At 42.8% G+C, this 15,826-nt stretch overlaps 1 protein-coding gene across 1 annotated transcript in view; it reads left to right on the top strand.

The window, feature by feature from the left end:
- The window catches only part of MYH15 (myosin heavy chain 15), a 78,200-nt gene that overhangs the window by 14,365 nt on the left and 48,009 nt on the right, over nucleotides 1-15,826 (top strand). Inside the window, exons 13-20 of the mRNA XM_075590070.1 lie at nucleotides 2,261-2,399; nucleotides 3,568-3,686; nucleotides 5,406-5,555; nucleotides 6,443-6,613; nucleotides 12,312-12,491; nucleotides 13,820-13,952; nucleotides 14,354-14,421; nucleotides 15,307-15,394. Coding sequence (XP_075446185.1) covers nucleotides 2,261-2,399; nucleotides 3,568-3,686; nucleotides 5,406-5,555; nucleotides 6,443-6,613; nucleotides 12,312-12,491; nucleotides 13,820-13,952; nucleotides 14,354-14,421; nucleotides 15,307-15,394 — 1,048 coding nt within the window. The remainder of the gene's footprint in view (nucleotides 1-2,260; nucleotides 2,400-3,567; nucleotides 3,687-5,405; nucleotides 5,556-6,442; nucleotides 6,614-12,311; nucleotides 12,492-13,819; nucleotides 13,953-14,353; nucleotides 14,422-15,306; nucleotides 15,395-15,826) is intronic.

Raw genomic sequence — 15,826 nt, forward strand, 5'->3', positions numbered from 1 at the left:
TATTATCAGCACTTTATTTTCTTCTTCCAAACTTGGTGAAATGCGGGCTGTCCATCATATCACCATTTACCAGTCAGGTGCATTTTGAATGAGGCTGCAGGATTCTAAAAGTACCAATTGTATTGTCCGAGTAAAAGCCTCACCCCCAGACACATCCCATTTGCGAAGGGTTCCCAGGGCATGCCAATCAACAATTATGGATAAAGCTGGAAATGCAGTGCACTGCCAACATATAGAGATAAACAGGCAAAGAGATCATAAAAGTATATCTTTAATTAGCTATGATTAAAAAAATGGGGGGAGGGGAGTTACAGACCCTCCAAACACGTTACACACATCCGACGGCGCTTTATCATAGCAGTACCACCAAAACTACTTTGCCTGTGTTCTGCTTCTGTGTTCTCGTGGTAGTCACTGTGCTAAGTTACAATGAACATCTCACTTGGCTGTGCTCATCAAGATATACAGTACTACAAACTCTTCAACTGAATATTTAGATTAGAATAGATTTATTCAAAAAAATGTTGGACATCTTTTTATATGGGAAAGGTATACAGGGATATACCAAATAAGTATACATGGGAAGGATGTTGATCCAGGGATTAATCCGATTGCCAATTCTTGGAGTCAGGAAGGAATTTATTTTTCCCCTTATGAGATATCATTGGATGATACGTCACTGGCGTTTTTTTGTTTGCTTTCCTCTGGATCAATGAGTAAGTATAGATATAGGATAAAGTATCTGTTGTCTAAATTTAGCATAGGTTGAACTTGATGGACGTACGTCTTTTTTCAACCTCATCTACTATGTAACTATGTAATATTATACAATAAAATGAAATGGGGCATCATGCAATGGGATATCTATTAATTTTTGTTAATAATAATAATAGTTTGTTCTTGTATAGCGCTGCTAGTTTTATGTAGCACTTTACAGAGATATTTTGCAGACATAGTCCCTGCCCAATAGAGCTTACAATCTATGCTTTTTTAGAGGGGTGCCTGAGGCACAGGGAAATAAAGTGACTTGCCCAAGGTCACAAGGAGCCGACACCAGGAATTAAACCAGGTTTCCTGCTATCAAACTCTGTGCCAGTCAGTGTCTTTACTCACTGAGCCGCTCCTTCTTTTACTTATATAAGAACCACAGATTCTGGCTGGCTTCTCTAGACTGTTTAGAGTAGGGCAAAAAAAAAAAATCATGGTTATTGCTAGTCTTCTTAGAGACATATTCTTTAAAGTGAAAAACTTTAATTGCAAATTTGCCTGAAAATAAAAGGCAATCTGTTTTATTGAATACCAAGGTGAAAATGTGCATATTTTGCACAGCTGGTACAAATCACTACCTAAAAATGCTTTTTCAAATGACTATGACATGGCTGCTATTGTTCGGAAACTGTATTAGTTATTATTATTAATTCTCACACTTTAATGAATAGGCTCCTTAGTTTTAAAGATGATCAACATTGTGCCACTACCAGTACTTCCATTTGACATTCATGTTATGAGTATGTCTTCTATGCTGAAAAATGTTATTTGTTGCACCTTAAGCACGTTGCCATTAGAAATCTAGTTATAACATATTGAGTTATAACATATTGATTGTTTTTTGTGAAATTGCTCATATCTTTTTAAAACTTTGTCAAATTATATGGGCTCATTCACTAAACCAAGCAAGTGACTTAACACAAAGAATTGAGGTTATAGGTGGCTCAAGGGCTGCATGCGGCCCTCTGTGGCCCTCCAACTGCTCACCGCTCCAGCAGCCTACTGTCTCTCTATCCTCAGTGCAGAGGAGTACATACTGTATGTAGCTGGCGTGGATCGCAGCTTCTCCTCCCTCCATCAACTGCTCAGTGACAGTGCCCTGATACATACTGCTTTTCTCTTATGCTAATCACTAGTTCTCAATGTAAGGAGAGGAGCGGGTCAATATTCAACAGCCAGCAATAAGCCGCTAAGCAGAGTGGGGAGAAGCTCCTACCCGTGGCTGTAATGTCCCTTCTGCCTGTGGTAATGGGTGGCTTTTTTGATGGTTCAATGGCCTCACATGTGACCCTTTAAGTATATCATGTTGACCACAACTGTTATAGGCGGTAAAGCATACCTGGACAGGTTTGGGAATTTGACTGTATACCCCGCCTGTCTTTTTTGGTATTACAAAGCTGTTGATCTTTGTATGATATCTTTCTGAACAACTATTGGTGAAAACAACATGGTTAAGAAATTAAACTATACTCATTTGTCTTCTCTTACACAGCAAGCTTTTGATATATTGGGATTTATTGCTGATGAAAAGTATGGTGCTTTCAAGCTTACAGGTGCAATAATGCACTTTGGGAATATGAAATTTAAACAAAAGCAAAGAGAAGAACAAGCAGAGCCTGACGGCACTGAGAGTGAGTCTACCGTATTTCTTTAACTTAAATGCCTCCATTTCCCTCTATATTTACTGGAATGATGTACAGTAGTGTGTGCTTCTCATGCTTAATGTCATAGAAAGCACATATCACCTTGTTTGCCTGACACGGGTTAAATCATTGAACATGTGGTCATTGTGTAATGGAACGTATGTGTTTGTTTTTTTACTTAATTTTTTCTTACTAGAAACTTTGTTTAGAGGGTTATCGCTTTAAATCAATTCCCTCTGATTATAAAGGTGCTAATCCTGAGATATAGCTAAGTAACAGTCCAAAGAGAATAGGACATTTCCTATAGAAGCATTCTGGGGCATTGGGAAATTAAAATGTAATTTGTAATCATATCACAGGAGTTTTTAAAAGTAAAATGCTTAAAAGTTAAACTTTTTCTTTTCTCTGTGTCCCAGACTAATTCTAAAGGAGATATGCTTTTTAATTTTTTTTTTAAATTTATTTTTATTATCGTTAGAGTGTTAAACTGACACATTTTTTTCTTCACAGAAGAAATACATATATAGTACTGTAAGTATTGCTATTTTGAGATTCAAAATAAACTAGCTTTTCAGATGCATAGTTTACACATGGCACCTACCCTGGTAGATGGATCTGCAATGCATTGCTAAGCAATACTGTATGTTGCCGCCCGCTCTAGCAGCAAAGGGGCCGATGGCCATCTCCCTATGTTAATAAGGGAGACTCCCTGATATGGAGCTGAAGAATGTATTATATTTGTATTTCATTGATAAAAGTTTCACTCACAATCCAACTAAAGATGTGGTCTCCATCATATTTCTCCGAAATGTTCCATCGCTGTCTTTTCCATATGGCGGCCCATAAAACTGTAGAACTTCTGCTTAATGTATTCAAGTGCTTCACTGATGAATGTGACAGCAAACATACTGTAGGACTTAAATCTCCACATGCTCTTTATCAAATAACAATGTTTCCCAAAACCGTTAATCGCGGAGTCATTCATTTTGACCATAAAAGGAAATGTCAAACATGAGTACTTTTCCAGAATGTTCTGAAGAACCGGAAGAAGGACAACATGATCGCAGTTATTTCTGCTCTTCAACGAAATACCGTTTGTCTGTTCTAAACAAGCTTTGGATTCTGTAACATGTAGTAATTGCAGATTTCTAATTAGATACGGATAAGGCTGCTTATCTTATGGGTGTCAGCTCTTCGGAATTGGTAAAGGGCTTGATGCACCCCAGGGTGAAAGTTGGCAACGAGTACGTCACAAAAGGTCAAACTATAGAACAGGTAAGAGAGTAGTTATTGGTAATAGCAGTAAAAATGTGAATATTATTTGTAATTTGTGCAGTATGCAGGTGAAGCAGATGTCGGGGCACTCGCTGATGGGAGATTAACAATGCCCCATCAGGATGAGCGGCTTAAGTCTGGAATCAGCAAAGCTAAAAGGGGACGGGGCTAATGCACTATGTTACACGTGAAGCATGACAGCGGGTGCACCTACGTCTGTTACATCTGTATTTTAGGCATAACCTAGGTATGAGGTAGATCCTCAGAAGTCCATTACATATTTTATCACAACTTAACCGTCATTTATCGTATAGATAATCGTACTGCATGTCACGATGCCCTTGCATTACCGCAAACAATGTTGCATCAATACGTTTTAACGACCGTCAGGCTTACTCGAATGCAAATCATATGTTAATGAACCATTTTCCAAACATCGCATATTCTCAAACCCCTGTTAATGTTAGCGCATGGAAATAACGCTACGATAATTAGGTCACACCAAAACATGGCGTTACTCGTCCAGACCATGATTATCATTGATTATCATTGAGTTATTTCTGGGAATACCCTACAAGCAATGTAATGAGAATAGGACTAAACCCTTTCATTACAAAAAGTTACACGTGTCATACAAAAATAAATACAAAAATAAATAAATAAATAAATAAAAGTATATATATATAATCATATAAATGTCTGAAACACATCATAAACTATATTATGGTTTTTAGTGATTAAAGTGAATGTAGGATATGTTTGTGTGATCTATTATGGTATATATTGTAATGATGACTGTATTAAGTATGGGAATGCAATAATGTTTATCCATACATATCTCTACAATAATAATTAATACATAACTTTTAATAATGTACAATTATAATAAATGAAGTAAGGATACTATAAATAACAGGAAAAGTACATATATATATATATATATACATATATATATATATATATATATATATATATATATATATATATATATATAGTTGCATGTGCTCTTTAGGTAACGCGCATGAGAAACGCTTTTTTAATGCATGCTAATTGTAATGCGCATTAAAGTTTTGCCAATGCACTTGTGCAGTGTATTGGTTAATGTGTCTCTGTGCATCGAAAATCACCGTTAATAATAACGCTGCTACTTTTACTAACGCCCGTTATTTTTGCATATCATTAGCTTTTGTGGATACCCATTAAATGTCAAAATAACAGACATTACCTATTTCAGTAACAGTTGTTATTAGTGCAAACTTGACGGACCTCTGTGGATGTATGAATAAAAACAGCAACCCAAGTAACCTTAACTCTAATAAAAACATAAGAACTTCCAATAGTGAGTCAGATAAAATTGTCCATCAAGCCCTGTGTCCTTTCTCTAACACGGGCAAGTACTAGAAACTTCAGGGTTAGCGCCGCATAGAGCATTACTCACCCCCCTGACCTAAGATATGTCCATCTAACTGGTATCAATTTGTGGACTTCCTCTAAATTAATAAGTGTAGTCCTCTTTTACAGCTAATAATGCTATTTGCTGTCACAGCCTGCAGTGGTCGTGAGTTCCAGAGGTTAATTATGTGAAGTCTGAGATATTGACATTGCTTTCTTTTAACCTACTGTAGTACACTAGAATTTATGCAAATAATAAGAATTGCATTTTATTAATCCTTTTATCCTACCAAAGTGATGTTTTTCTAATGGCTATATTTTTTGTAGGTTACCTATGCAGTCGGGGCATTGGCCAAAGGTATATATGACCGAATGTTCAAGTGGCTGGTAGTTCGTATTAACAAGACATTGGACACAAAGCTATCAAGACAATTCTTTATTGGTGTACTCGATATTGCTGGATTTGAAATTTTCGATGTAAGTTTGTTTAATGTAAATATGAAGCACAGTGTTTGCCGTCACTGAAGTGATTGCAACGACAGATTCCCACGTTTTACCCTGCTGCGTATCTCCTAAACCAATTCCCGACTAGAGATGAGCTGTCCCAATTTGGTAATAAATGCGGTAAATTTGAAAGTAAAAGTTATGTGTTAATTTGCTGATTTAATAATGAGTACTTTGCACATTTTCACGTAAAAAAAAAGTAGATGTTTATTAATATATGGCAAAATTTACCAATATATTTATGTTTTCAATACATATTTGAAGGTGCTTTGTGATTTCTGGTAAAGTTTTGTATCTGTTCAAATTTTTCGTCAGCTGCAAATGTCCAGAATTTTCTCGAAATGTGCAAACTTTTGAGACTGTTTCCCCCGATTTTCTATTCCCAATAGCAAGCAAACCATGTTTCTGATCCATGGGACCTCCTGGTTCCGATAACACTAATAAAAATACAGAGACCTGTAAGAATATGTTTCATGTTTTTAATAATAACCTAAAAATCACCTAACCATGTGTGATTTATCTTAGTAGTTGTTTCTGAGTGTAAACATTTACTAAAATAAGACTTGCTGTATCAAATTTTTCTCAAAATGTGATAGCTATTTTAAACAATAAGCTTAGTGCATAATGGACACGCAATTCTAATATAACATCTATAAAAGTTGTTTGGCTAATCTTCATAATACAGACCAAACCTTGCTATTATTAAGTGTATTCATTATAATCAAAGAGCTAAACGTGTGAATATTCTAAGTTATTCATTTATGTGTACAAATGGTTTACAGTACATAACTGTCCATATGTTTTATGTGTGGCATTTATAAAGCAAACTTGATCACAAATATCATGAATCTTCCCTTCAGTATAACAGCTTTGAACAACTTTGCATAAATTTCACAAATGAAAAGCTGCAACAGTTTTTCAACCACCACATGTTTGTCTTGGAGCAAGAAGAATATAAGAAGGAAGGCATTGAGTGGGTGTTCATCGACTTTGGACTGGACTTACAGGCCTGTATTGATCTCATTGAAAAGGTAAACATATTGTTTATTGGGAGACTTGCTATTGTGCATTCAAATGTTTAGAACTATAATACAACTACAGTAGATGATGGGTTTGAAACAAAGGGATGTCATACATTAAAAAACATAGGTTTTCTTTAGGTGTACTGAACATTTTCTATGAGGGTTTAAAGTGCTATGCACTATATTTTCATCTCTGAAAAACTCTCATTTGGTGCCTTAAAAGATATCAGAAGCTACAACTAATCTACATTTCTCCAGGATGAATACGACTATAATAACGTTGAACTAGAAAAACAGGAAATAAACACTTGGCAGCTGCACATAAAAGACAATACCTAAGAGTAAATATAAGTACCACTTGTGGTGCATTTGGTTGTCTCAGACAGGCCTGCAACCCTGTCTTTCACCATTCTCTCTTAGCTTACAGTGCTTCCACTACAGCCAAGGATTCTGGGTAATGACATGCATTTGAGCAGTGTCTTTACTCCATGTCAGTGGCATAGCTAAATATGCGCCGGCCCCCGATCAAACATTTTTTCTGGGCCCCATTAATATTAATACTGACGGCAATTTTTTTCTCCCTTCCCACATCCTCTCCCATATTCTCTCTCTCATCATCCCTCCTCCTCATCATCTCTCCTCAGCTCTCCCCCTCATCACCATCATCAGATCTCTCCCAGTCCCCCTCATCATCATCAGATCTCCCCCAGTCCCCCATATCATCATCAGATCTCCCTCAGTCCTTCTCCTCATCATCAGATATCCACAAGTCCCCCTTATCATCATCAGATATCCCACAGTCCCCATTATCATCAGATCTCCCCCAGTCCGCCTCATAATCATTATCAGACCTTCCCCAGCCCGGGCTATACAGTAGCTACACCCCTGCTTCATGTCCATTATAACATGGACCCCTATAAATGTATGCCTGCGGTATTACATAGCATTTCAGCACAGCCTGGGTTAAAGACGTGCATAGCCAGTAAACCTACCTAAAACATGATATTTTACCGTTTTGATTTGTTACTATCTTCATCAGATGTGTACTGTAGATGAACCTGTTTTTTTTTTTTAGTTTTAATTTAAAAAGCAGTCCTGAATGTTTTGTACAGGTGCACTCCATAACGTTTACATTTATATTATTATAATAAATAATCCTTGGTAATTCAGAGAAGAAACATTGTTAAAAAGCCTACTATACTCCATGGGGCGGCTAGTCTCACACATTCTAACAGCTGCAAGATGCTCTATAGCCGCGGCCTGGAAGAAAATCAATGCTCCTTCCAGAAGGACTGTCTCCAAAAGAATAAACGAGTTTATGACTATTGAAAAACTAACGGCCCAACTGAAACAAAACACAGAACAATTTGATACAATTTGGGAACCGTGGCTCCAAACCTAGAAACATCTTTAAAAACTAAGTGAAATAAAAATTCCATCCCAATAATAAAGATAATAGGTCTTGGAATATGAGCTACAATTGAGCGGGTGGGAGGGGGCTGGGCGGGGGAGAGGGGTGGAACTACCGGTCCCCGTCCCTCTTCCTCGACTATCTTGAATGGATCATCCTTCCCCTTCATTCCCTCTCCCCCTCCCCTTCATCCCCTCTCCCTCTCCCCTTCATCCCCTCTCCCCCTCCCCTTCTCCCCCTCTATACCTACCTACAATACCCTCCTTTCTCTTCTCTCTTTCCTATCCTTTTCTGTCTACTCTAAGCTTTGAACAAGGAACCCAACATTGGTACAAGACATAGGAAACCGAGGGCTCCGGTGAAAAATAAACACTCACAGAATTTCAAACCACTGTGGGGCTTATGCAGAGAGGAGCGTGATTTGCTTTGAAAACGGCAATAACATAGCCACATATTTGGCATAAATTATGGCCATATGCAGAAAGCGCATTTACCTTCTGTTAGCAGATAGTAGTAAAATTGCCAACGTTTTCTGGCGACCTGGAACACGCCATATTGAAGTGAAACTTCTTTAGTGGCACCTATTCTGATGGGGTAAAACGGGAGAGATGGGGGACAAATGTGAAACGGAAGTGACGTCACGGCTCCCCTCCTCCCCCCCCCGCATCTACTGTGGGAGGGCGTGGGTGGGTCAGTCAGTGTGTGGGAGGGCGTGGGTGGGTCAGTCAGTGTGTGGGAGGGTGTGGGTGGGTCAGTCAGTGTGTGACTGAGTCCCGGGATCCTGCTTCTCCCCCTGGACCCCCGTGCAGGGGAGGTGAGCAGGCGGAGGAGACCTATGAGCTGAGGAGGGCCGAGCAGGCCGCCGCACCCCCACACACCCGGCTGTTCAAACATGCCCCACTCCTAACCGCCCCACGACCGCTGCCATGCCGCGCATGCGCAGTTGTGATGGCGCCGCTGACGGGCGCCACACATGCGCAGAAGCGGCTGGCAGCGGCGTCGTTCCACCCACACGCTCCTTCAGCCCTCCACTGACGCGGGCCTTCGCGGGGCACAGGGCGCTTGTACCTCTCGGATGGGGGGGTGTGTGTGTGCAGAATATGCGTGCATGCGGGGGGTGGTGCAGAATATGCATGCGGTGGGGGGGGTGCAGAATTTGCGTGCGTGCGGGGGGGGGTGTGTGCAGAATTTGCGTGCGGGGGGGGAGGGTGTGTGTGCAATGTAAGGGGGGGGAGAGAGGTGGTGCGCAATGTTACACCCCGCCCCTGGCTGCAGCTGGACACACACACTGACTGACCCACCCACACCCCCACACACACTGACTGACCCACCCACACCCTCCACACACTGACTGACCCACCACGCCCTCCCACACACTGACTGACCCACCCACGCCCTCCACACACTGACTGACCCACCCACGCCCTCCCACACACCGACTGACCCACCCACGCCCTCCCACACACCGACTGACCCACCCACACCCTCCCACACACTGACTGACCCACCCATGCCCTCCCACACACTGACTGACCCACCCACACCCTCCCACACACTGACTGACCCACCCATGCCCTCCCACACACTGACTGACCCACCCACGCCCTCCCACACACCGACTGACCCACCCACACCCTCCCACACACTGACTGACCCACCCACGCCCTCCCACACACTGACTGACCCACCCACGCCCTCCCACACACCGACTGACCCACCCACACCCTCCCACACACTGACTGACCCACCCACGCCCTCCCACACACTGACTGACCCACCCACACCCTCCCACACACTGACTGACCCACCCACACCCTCCCACACACTGACTGACCCACCCACACCCTCCCACACACTGACTGACCCACCCACGCCCTCCCACACACTGACTGACCCACCCACGCCCTCCCACACACTGACTGACCCACGCCCTCCCACACACTGACTGACCCACCCACGCCCTCCCACACACTGACTGACCCACCCACGCCCTCCCACACACTGACTGACCCACCCACGCCCTCCCACACACTGACTGACCCACCCACGCCCACACTGACTGACCCACCCACGCCCTCCCACACACTGACTGACCCACCCACGCCCTCCCACACACTGACTGACCCACCCACGCCCTCCCACACACTGACTGACCCACCCACGCCCTCCCACACACTGACTGACCCACCCATGCCCTCCCACACACTGACTGACCCACCCACGCCCTCCCACACACTGACTGACCCACCCACGCCCTCCCACACACTGACTGACCCACCCACGCCCTCCCACACACTGACTGACCCACCCACGCCCTCCCACACACTGACTGACCCACCCACGCCCTCCCACACACTGACTGACCCACCCACGCCCTCCCACACACTTACTGACCCACCCACGCCCTCCCACACACTGACTGACCCACCCACGCCCTCCCACACACTGACTGACGCACCCACGCCCTCCCACACACTGACTGACCCACCCACGCCCTCCCACACACTGACTGACCCACCCACGCCCTCCCACACACTGACTGACCCACCCACGCCCTCCCACACACTGACTGACCCACCCACGCCCTCCCACACACTGACTGACCCACCCACGCCCTCCCACACACTGACTGACCCACCCACGCCCTCCCACACACTGACTGACCCACCCACGCCCCCCCACACACTGACTGACCCACCCACGCCCCCCCACACACTGACTGACCCACTCACGCCCCCCCACACACTGACTGACCCACCCACACCCCCCCACACACTGACTGACCCACCCACACCTCCCCACACACTGACTGACCCACCCCCACACATACACCCCCCACACACTGACTGACCCACCCACACCCCCCCACACACTGACCCACCCACACCCCCACACACACACCCCCACACACTGACTGACCCACCCACACCCCCTCCACACACCCCCCCCACACACCCCTCCCACCCCCCCTCAAACCCCCACCCCCACACACACACTGACTGACCCGCACTGACTGACTCAGACTGACTGACCCACACACACACACTGACTGACACACACTGACTGACACACATACACACACTGACTCCCATACACACACTGACTGACACACATACACACACTGACTGACACATACACACACACACTGACTGACACACACATACACACACACACACACACACTGACTGACACACATACACACACACTGACTGACACGTACACACACACACACACACACTGACTGACACACATACACATACTGACTGACACACATACACATACTGACTGACACACATACACACACTGACACACACACACACACACACACACACACACACACACACACACACACACACACACACACACACACACACACACACACACACACACACACACACACACACACTGACATACATACACACTGACTGACTGACTGACTGACTGACATACATACACACATACACACACACACACACACACTGACTGACACACATATACACTCACTGACTGACACACATACACACAAGGAATTCACACTTAGTGCAAATAGCTAATACAAGGGATGTGTGCCGAGCACGCGCATTATAAGTCAAATTTATTTGCGTTTTGTCAATGAAATTGCATTTAGATTTTTAATTAAAACATCACCAATACAAATACAATTTCTGTGAAAAAAGTCAAAGAAGTTTCACTTACTATGCGCGTGCACAGCACACACAGCTTTTTTTTATGGGTCAGAATGGCGTGTTCCAGCGATTAGGTCCTTCGTGCATTGCACGCTATATTAGAATGGCGAGTTCCAGGTTCTCGCCACGAGTTTGGCGACTTTTACACCTCTGAAAAATTTTCTGGCCACTTTTAAAAATCGCACCATTTTCTCCCGAGTTTAAGGATTTCTGGCTAATTTTTTCGCCAGAAGATGGCGCTATTTCCTTATTTATGCTCTCTGCATAAGCCCCTAAATGTTCTTAGAATCTAAATACAGAGAAGGAAAATGTTGATGATCAGTTTGTGATGTGAATAGTACAAACTGTAATTTGTCTCAACCTGCCGGTGAGGAATGAAATGTAAACATTTCCTTGTAAACGCAATAAAAAAAGATTGAAACAAAAAAAAGCCAACTATAAGTAGATAGTGATTGATATGTGATGCACTTTTTTTGTTATTTTATTTTGTTTTGTTATGGAGCTATGTAAAAACATATATAAACACATGTCAAATGTACAAAGATAGCATGTCCATCTTTTCTCAATTACTGTAAATACAAAATAAGCAACCAGTGTTATTTTCCATTAGCCTATGGGGATTATGTCGATCCTTGAAGAGGAGTGCATGTTCCCCAAAGCTTCGGACACGACTTTCAAATCCAAGCTTTATGACAACCATCATGGAAAATCCCCTAATTTCCAAAAACCCAGACCTGACAAGAAGAGAAAATATGAAGCTCATTTTGAACTGATGCATTATGCTGGCGTGGTAAGTAACATCCTGCATGGGCCATATTGCCTAAGCAGTGCTACTCCATAAGCGCTACTCCATAAGACACCTTAAGGCACTGGGTCTTATGGAACAGTACCACTTAGTAAATAGGGCACTTATTCAATATTTTCTAGCATCTCACAAGAAATGGTGACCACAGTTTTTGGAAATAGTTCTTTTCATAGTAGAAATGTTGACGTTATTTCTAGTGTTGTACAATACTGTAACTGTTAACAATGTTATTAATGCAAAGTCAACTACGGTGTCATATTTTTAGTACATGCTACAACCAACTTGATGCACTCTCAGGCCCCCATTTAATAGGCTGTTTAGCTATCTGCTCCTTGCTGAAGGCTGAAGGAGTGGCTCGGTTAGTAAAGGCACTGACTGAAACAATGACACTGACTTTGTGGCCTTGGGAAAGTCACTTTATCTCCTTGTGCCTCACACCAAAACTTAGATTGTAAGCTCATCAGGGCAGGGACCAGGGTTGCCACCTTCTGTTGACACAGATGCAGGCACCAGTATTAGAACTCTTACCTGGGAAATTCTGGGAGATTCTGGGGCAGTCTCACAGTAAATGCCTCAACATTTCGGTGAGATTCTTAATGGCCCATTGCGTTAACACAGCGGGGGGTACCTGCAGTCCCTTTCAAACCCTTCTCCGGCGTCATCTCCCATCATCTCCTCGTACATTGTCCCATCAATATGCCACCGCAACTTCAAATGGCGTGATGGCATCACATTGCCATGACAACCGGATGCCTTGCTGTGCCTCATTGCCATGACAACATGACGCCTCACAGCTCCTTGATGTCCCGTTGTCATGGCAACACAACACAATTTGATGTCGCGGAGCCATGTTGATGGGACGATGCAAAGGGAGATGCCGCCGCTGGAAAAGGGAAGAGTTGAGGCATCGCACATGTCCCTGAGCTGAGCCCCGTAAACATTCGGCCGGCATTCTTCCGCCCGGGAGTATGGAGACACCTAACCAAAACCCATAGTCTCCAGGTCAAATCAGGAGTGGTGGCCATCCTGGTGAGGACTATGCCTGTAAAGTTATATGTACAGCGCTGTGTACCGAGCACTATATTGTAACTGATGTGCTCAGAGTCCCATTGGGAGAAAATCTCTATATGAAATATTTATTCATATTAAGATATCAGCTCCCTTCATTAGAGGGGGGCGGGAGATTGCTTCACAGCATGTACACTAGGTGACCATGGCAACCATGTGATGGGGATAATCTCTGTGCTTTGTGTGTTTTATGACACTGTGGTAATTACCAAGTTGTTCCTTTTCTCTTTCAATGTGTTTGTTAGGTACCATACAACATTAATGGCTGGTTGGAAAAGAACAAAGATCCACTTAATGAAACAGTGGTGGGTACCTTCCAAAAATCTTCCAACAAACTACTGGCATGCCTGTTTGAAAGCTACATCAGTTCAGACAGTGGTAAGTAATATGGCAGCTATAACTTTCTAATACCTACCATGTAGTAGGTTTATTACTTGAGCAGATATAGGACCATATTTTCTAAACAGTCTTCTGGCTTAGTACATCTTATCATGCTGGAAGACACTCTACAGCCTATTGATTTGGAAAGGCTGTTTAGGTGCCTTATGTGGGAAGGCTGCCCATAATCTCAACAAAACAACACTCGCACCAAATGGAATAAGTATAAACAATGTTAGCAAGAATGGGATTTTTTTTATAATTTATTAATTACATCTTCTTGGAAAGGTACCAGCTTTAAAAATATACAAATATATACACATGAACAGGTATAGAATAGACAGCCATTCTGATTTTATTGGCTGATACATTGATGACATATTTAATCTTTTCATTTACAGCTGATCAAGGTGGAGAGAAGAGACGCAAGAAAGGTGCCTCCTTCCAAACGGTGTCATCTATGCATAAAGTAATTTATTTTTCCTTTCTTTATATGCTACAACAGATTTGAATGTGCTAAATGATACTTGCGTTCATTTATAGCCTAACTCACCTGAAGAAGGTAGTTCTAGACCAAGGATGCGCAAACATTTGCAGCTGCTCCACCCCTGCTTGCTGCCCCCCAGTGTTCAAGCCCCCCTAACCTCAGTTCCCGGCGTCAGATGATGCCGCGGGGTCACGTGATGTCACGTTACCCCGTGGCATCATTTGACACTGCATTGCCATGGCGACGCATTAACAGCCGTCTGAACCTCAGTAAGTAATAGGTTCCAGGGGCCTCACCCGATCCCCCTGGCATTTAATTTAAATGCAGTGGGAAAGAGTGCGGGGCCTCTGCAACCACCGCGCCATCCTAGAAAACTCTCTGTTCCCCCAGTTTGCGCACCCCTGTTCTAGACTATACATATGGATAATCACTAGACCTGAGTGGATAACAAAAAATTAAATCACTGACATGAAAAACCTAATTTACTGTATAGTACCCCAAACATTTGAATATGTGGAAATGTGGTTTCTCAAATGGGAGCACAAACATAGACCAGTTTTGTTTTGATTGAGACAATTCAGTTTTAATATTATTATTATCCTGGACTTTTTTATTCTTCGGGGAAATTATTTGTCAATTCTATTTGCTTAATCTTTTCTCTAAAATGGTAAACTGTTTATATGCTCGATTGTACTGTATAGTTTATTTTACAAATATTATCAAAGTGAGAGCCTAAGGGAACCTATAAATATAAAATCCTAATGCTTGTTTATTCTAAAATGTTATTCTATCTTTAATCAAATAATGAAGTACATTTGTATTCTGCCTTTTCTTTTCTTTATTTTTGTTGGTGGCTTTATTTTTTAGGAAAACCTCAATAAATTGATGGCTAATCTTAGGTCAACAGCACCTCATTTTGTGCGCTGCATTATTCCCAATGAAAGCAAAACCCCAGGTACAGTTCTAAATATTCACCAGTAAAACTAAACAACTTTCCACTACTGACTGATAACATAACAAATACCTTGCTCAGCCACACTGGGGTTCTTTATCAGAGTCTGCCAGCTACAAAAACTGGTGCAAATGTGATACAAACAGCACCAGATTTTTGAAACTGCAATTGCATTTTTTTGCATTGATAACCTGGCGCTGTCTTCCTTCACCAGTATTGCCCATAGAGACCTTGATAAAAAGATGTTTTTTAAAAACAAGACATTTATACATTGTTAGCCCACAGTCTTCAAGCTCCGTAACGTCACTGGTAGAATGTGAATGATATATATACACAGAGGAGGTAGGACTGTAGAAAATCCTATCCCCACAAGAATCCCTCACAATTGCACTCATGTGATGTAATTATTGCTAGGATAACAGTGATCCAGGATAG

This window comes from Ascaphus truei, chromosome 3 (genome assembly GCF_040206685.1).
Source record: "Ascaphus truei isolate aAscTru1 chromosome 3, aAscTru1.hap1, whole genome shotgun sequence".
NCBI lineage: Eukaryota > Metazoa > Chordata > Amphibia > Anura > Ascaphidae > Ascaphus > Ascaphus truei.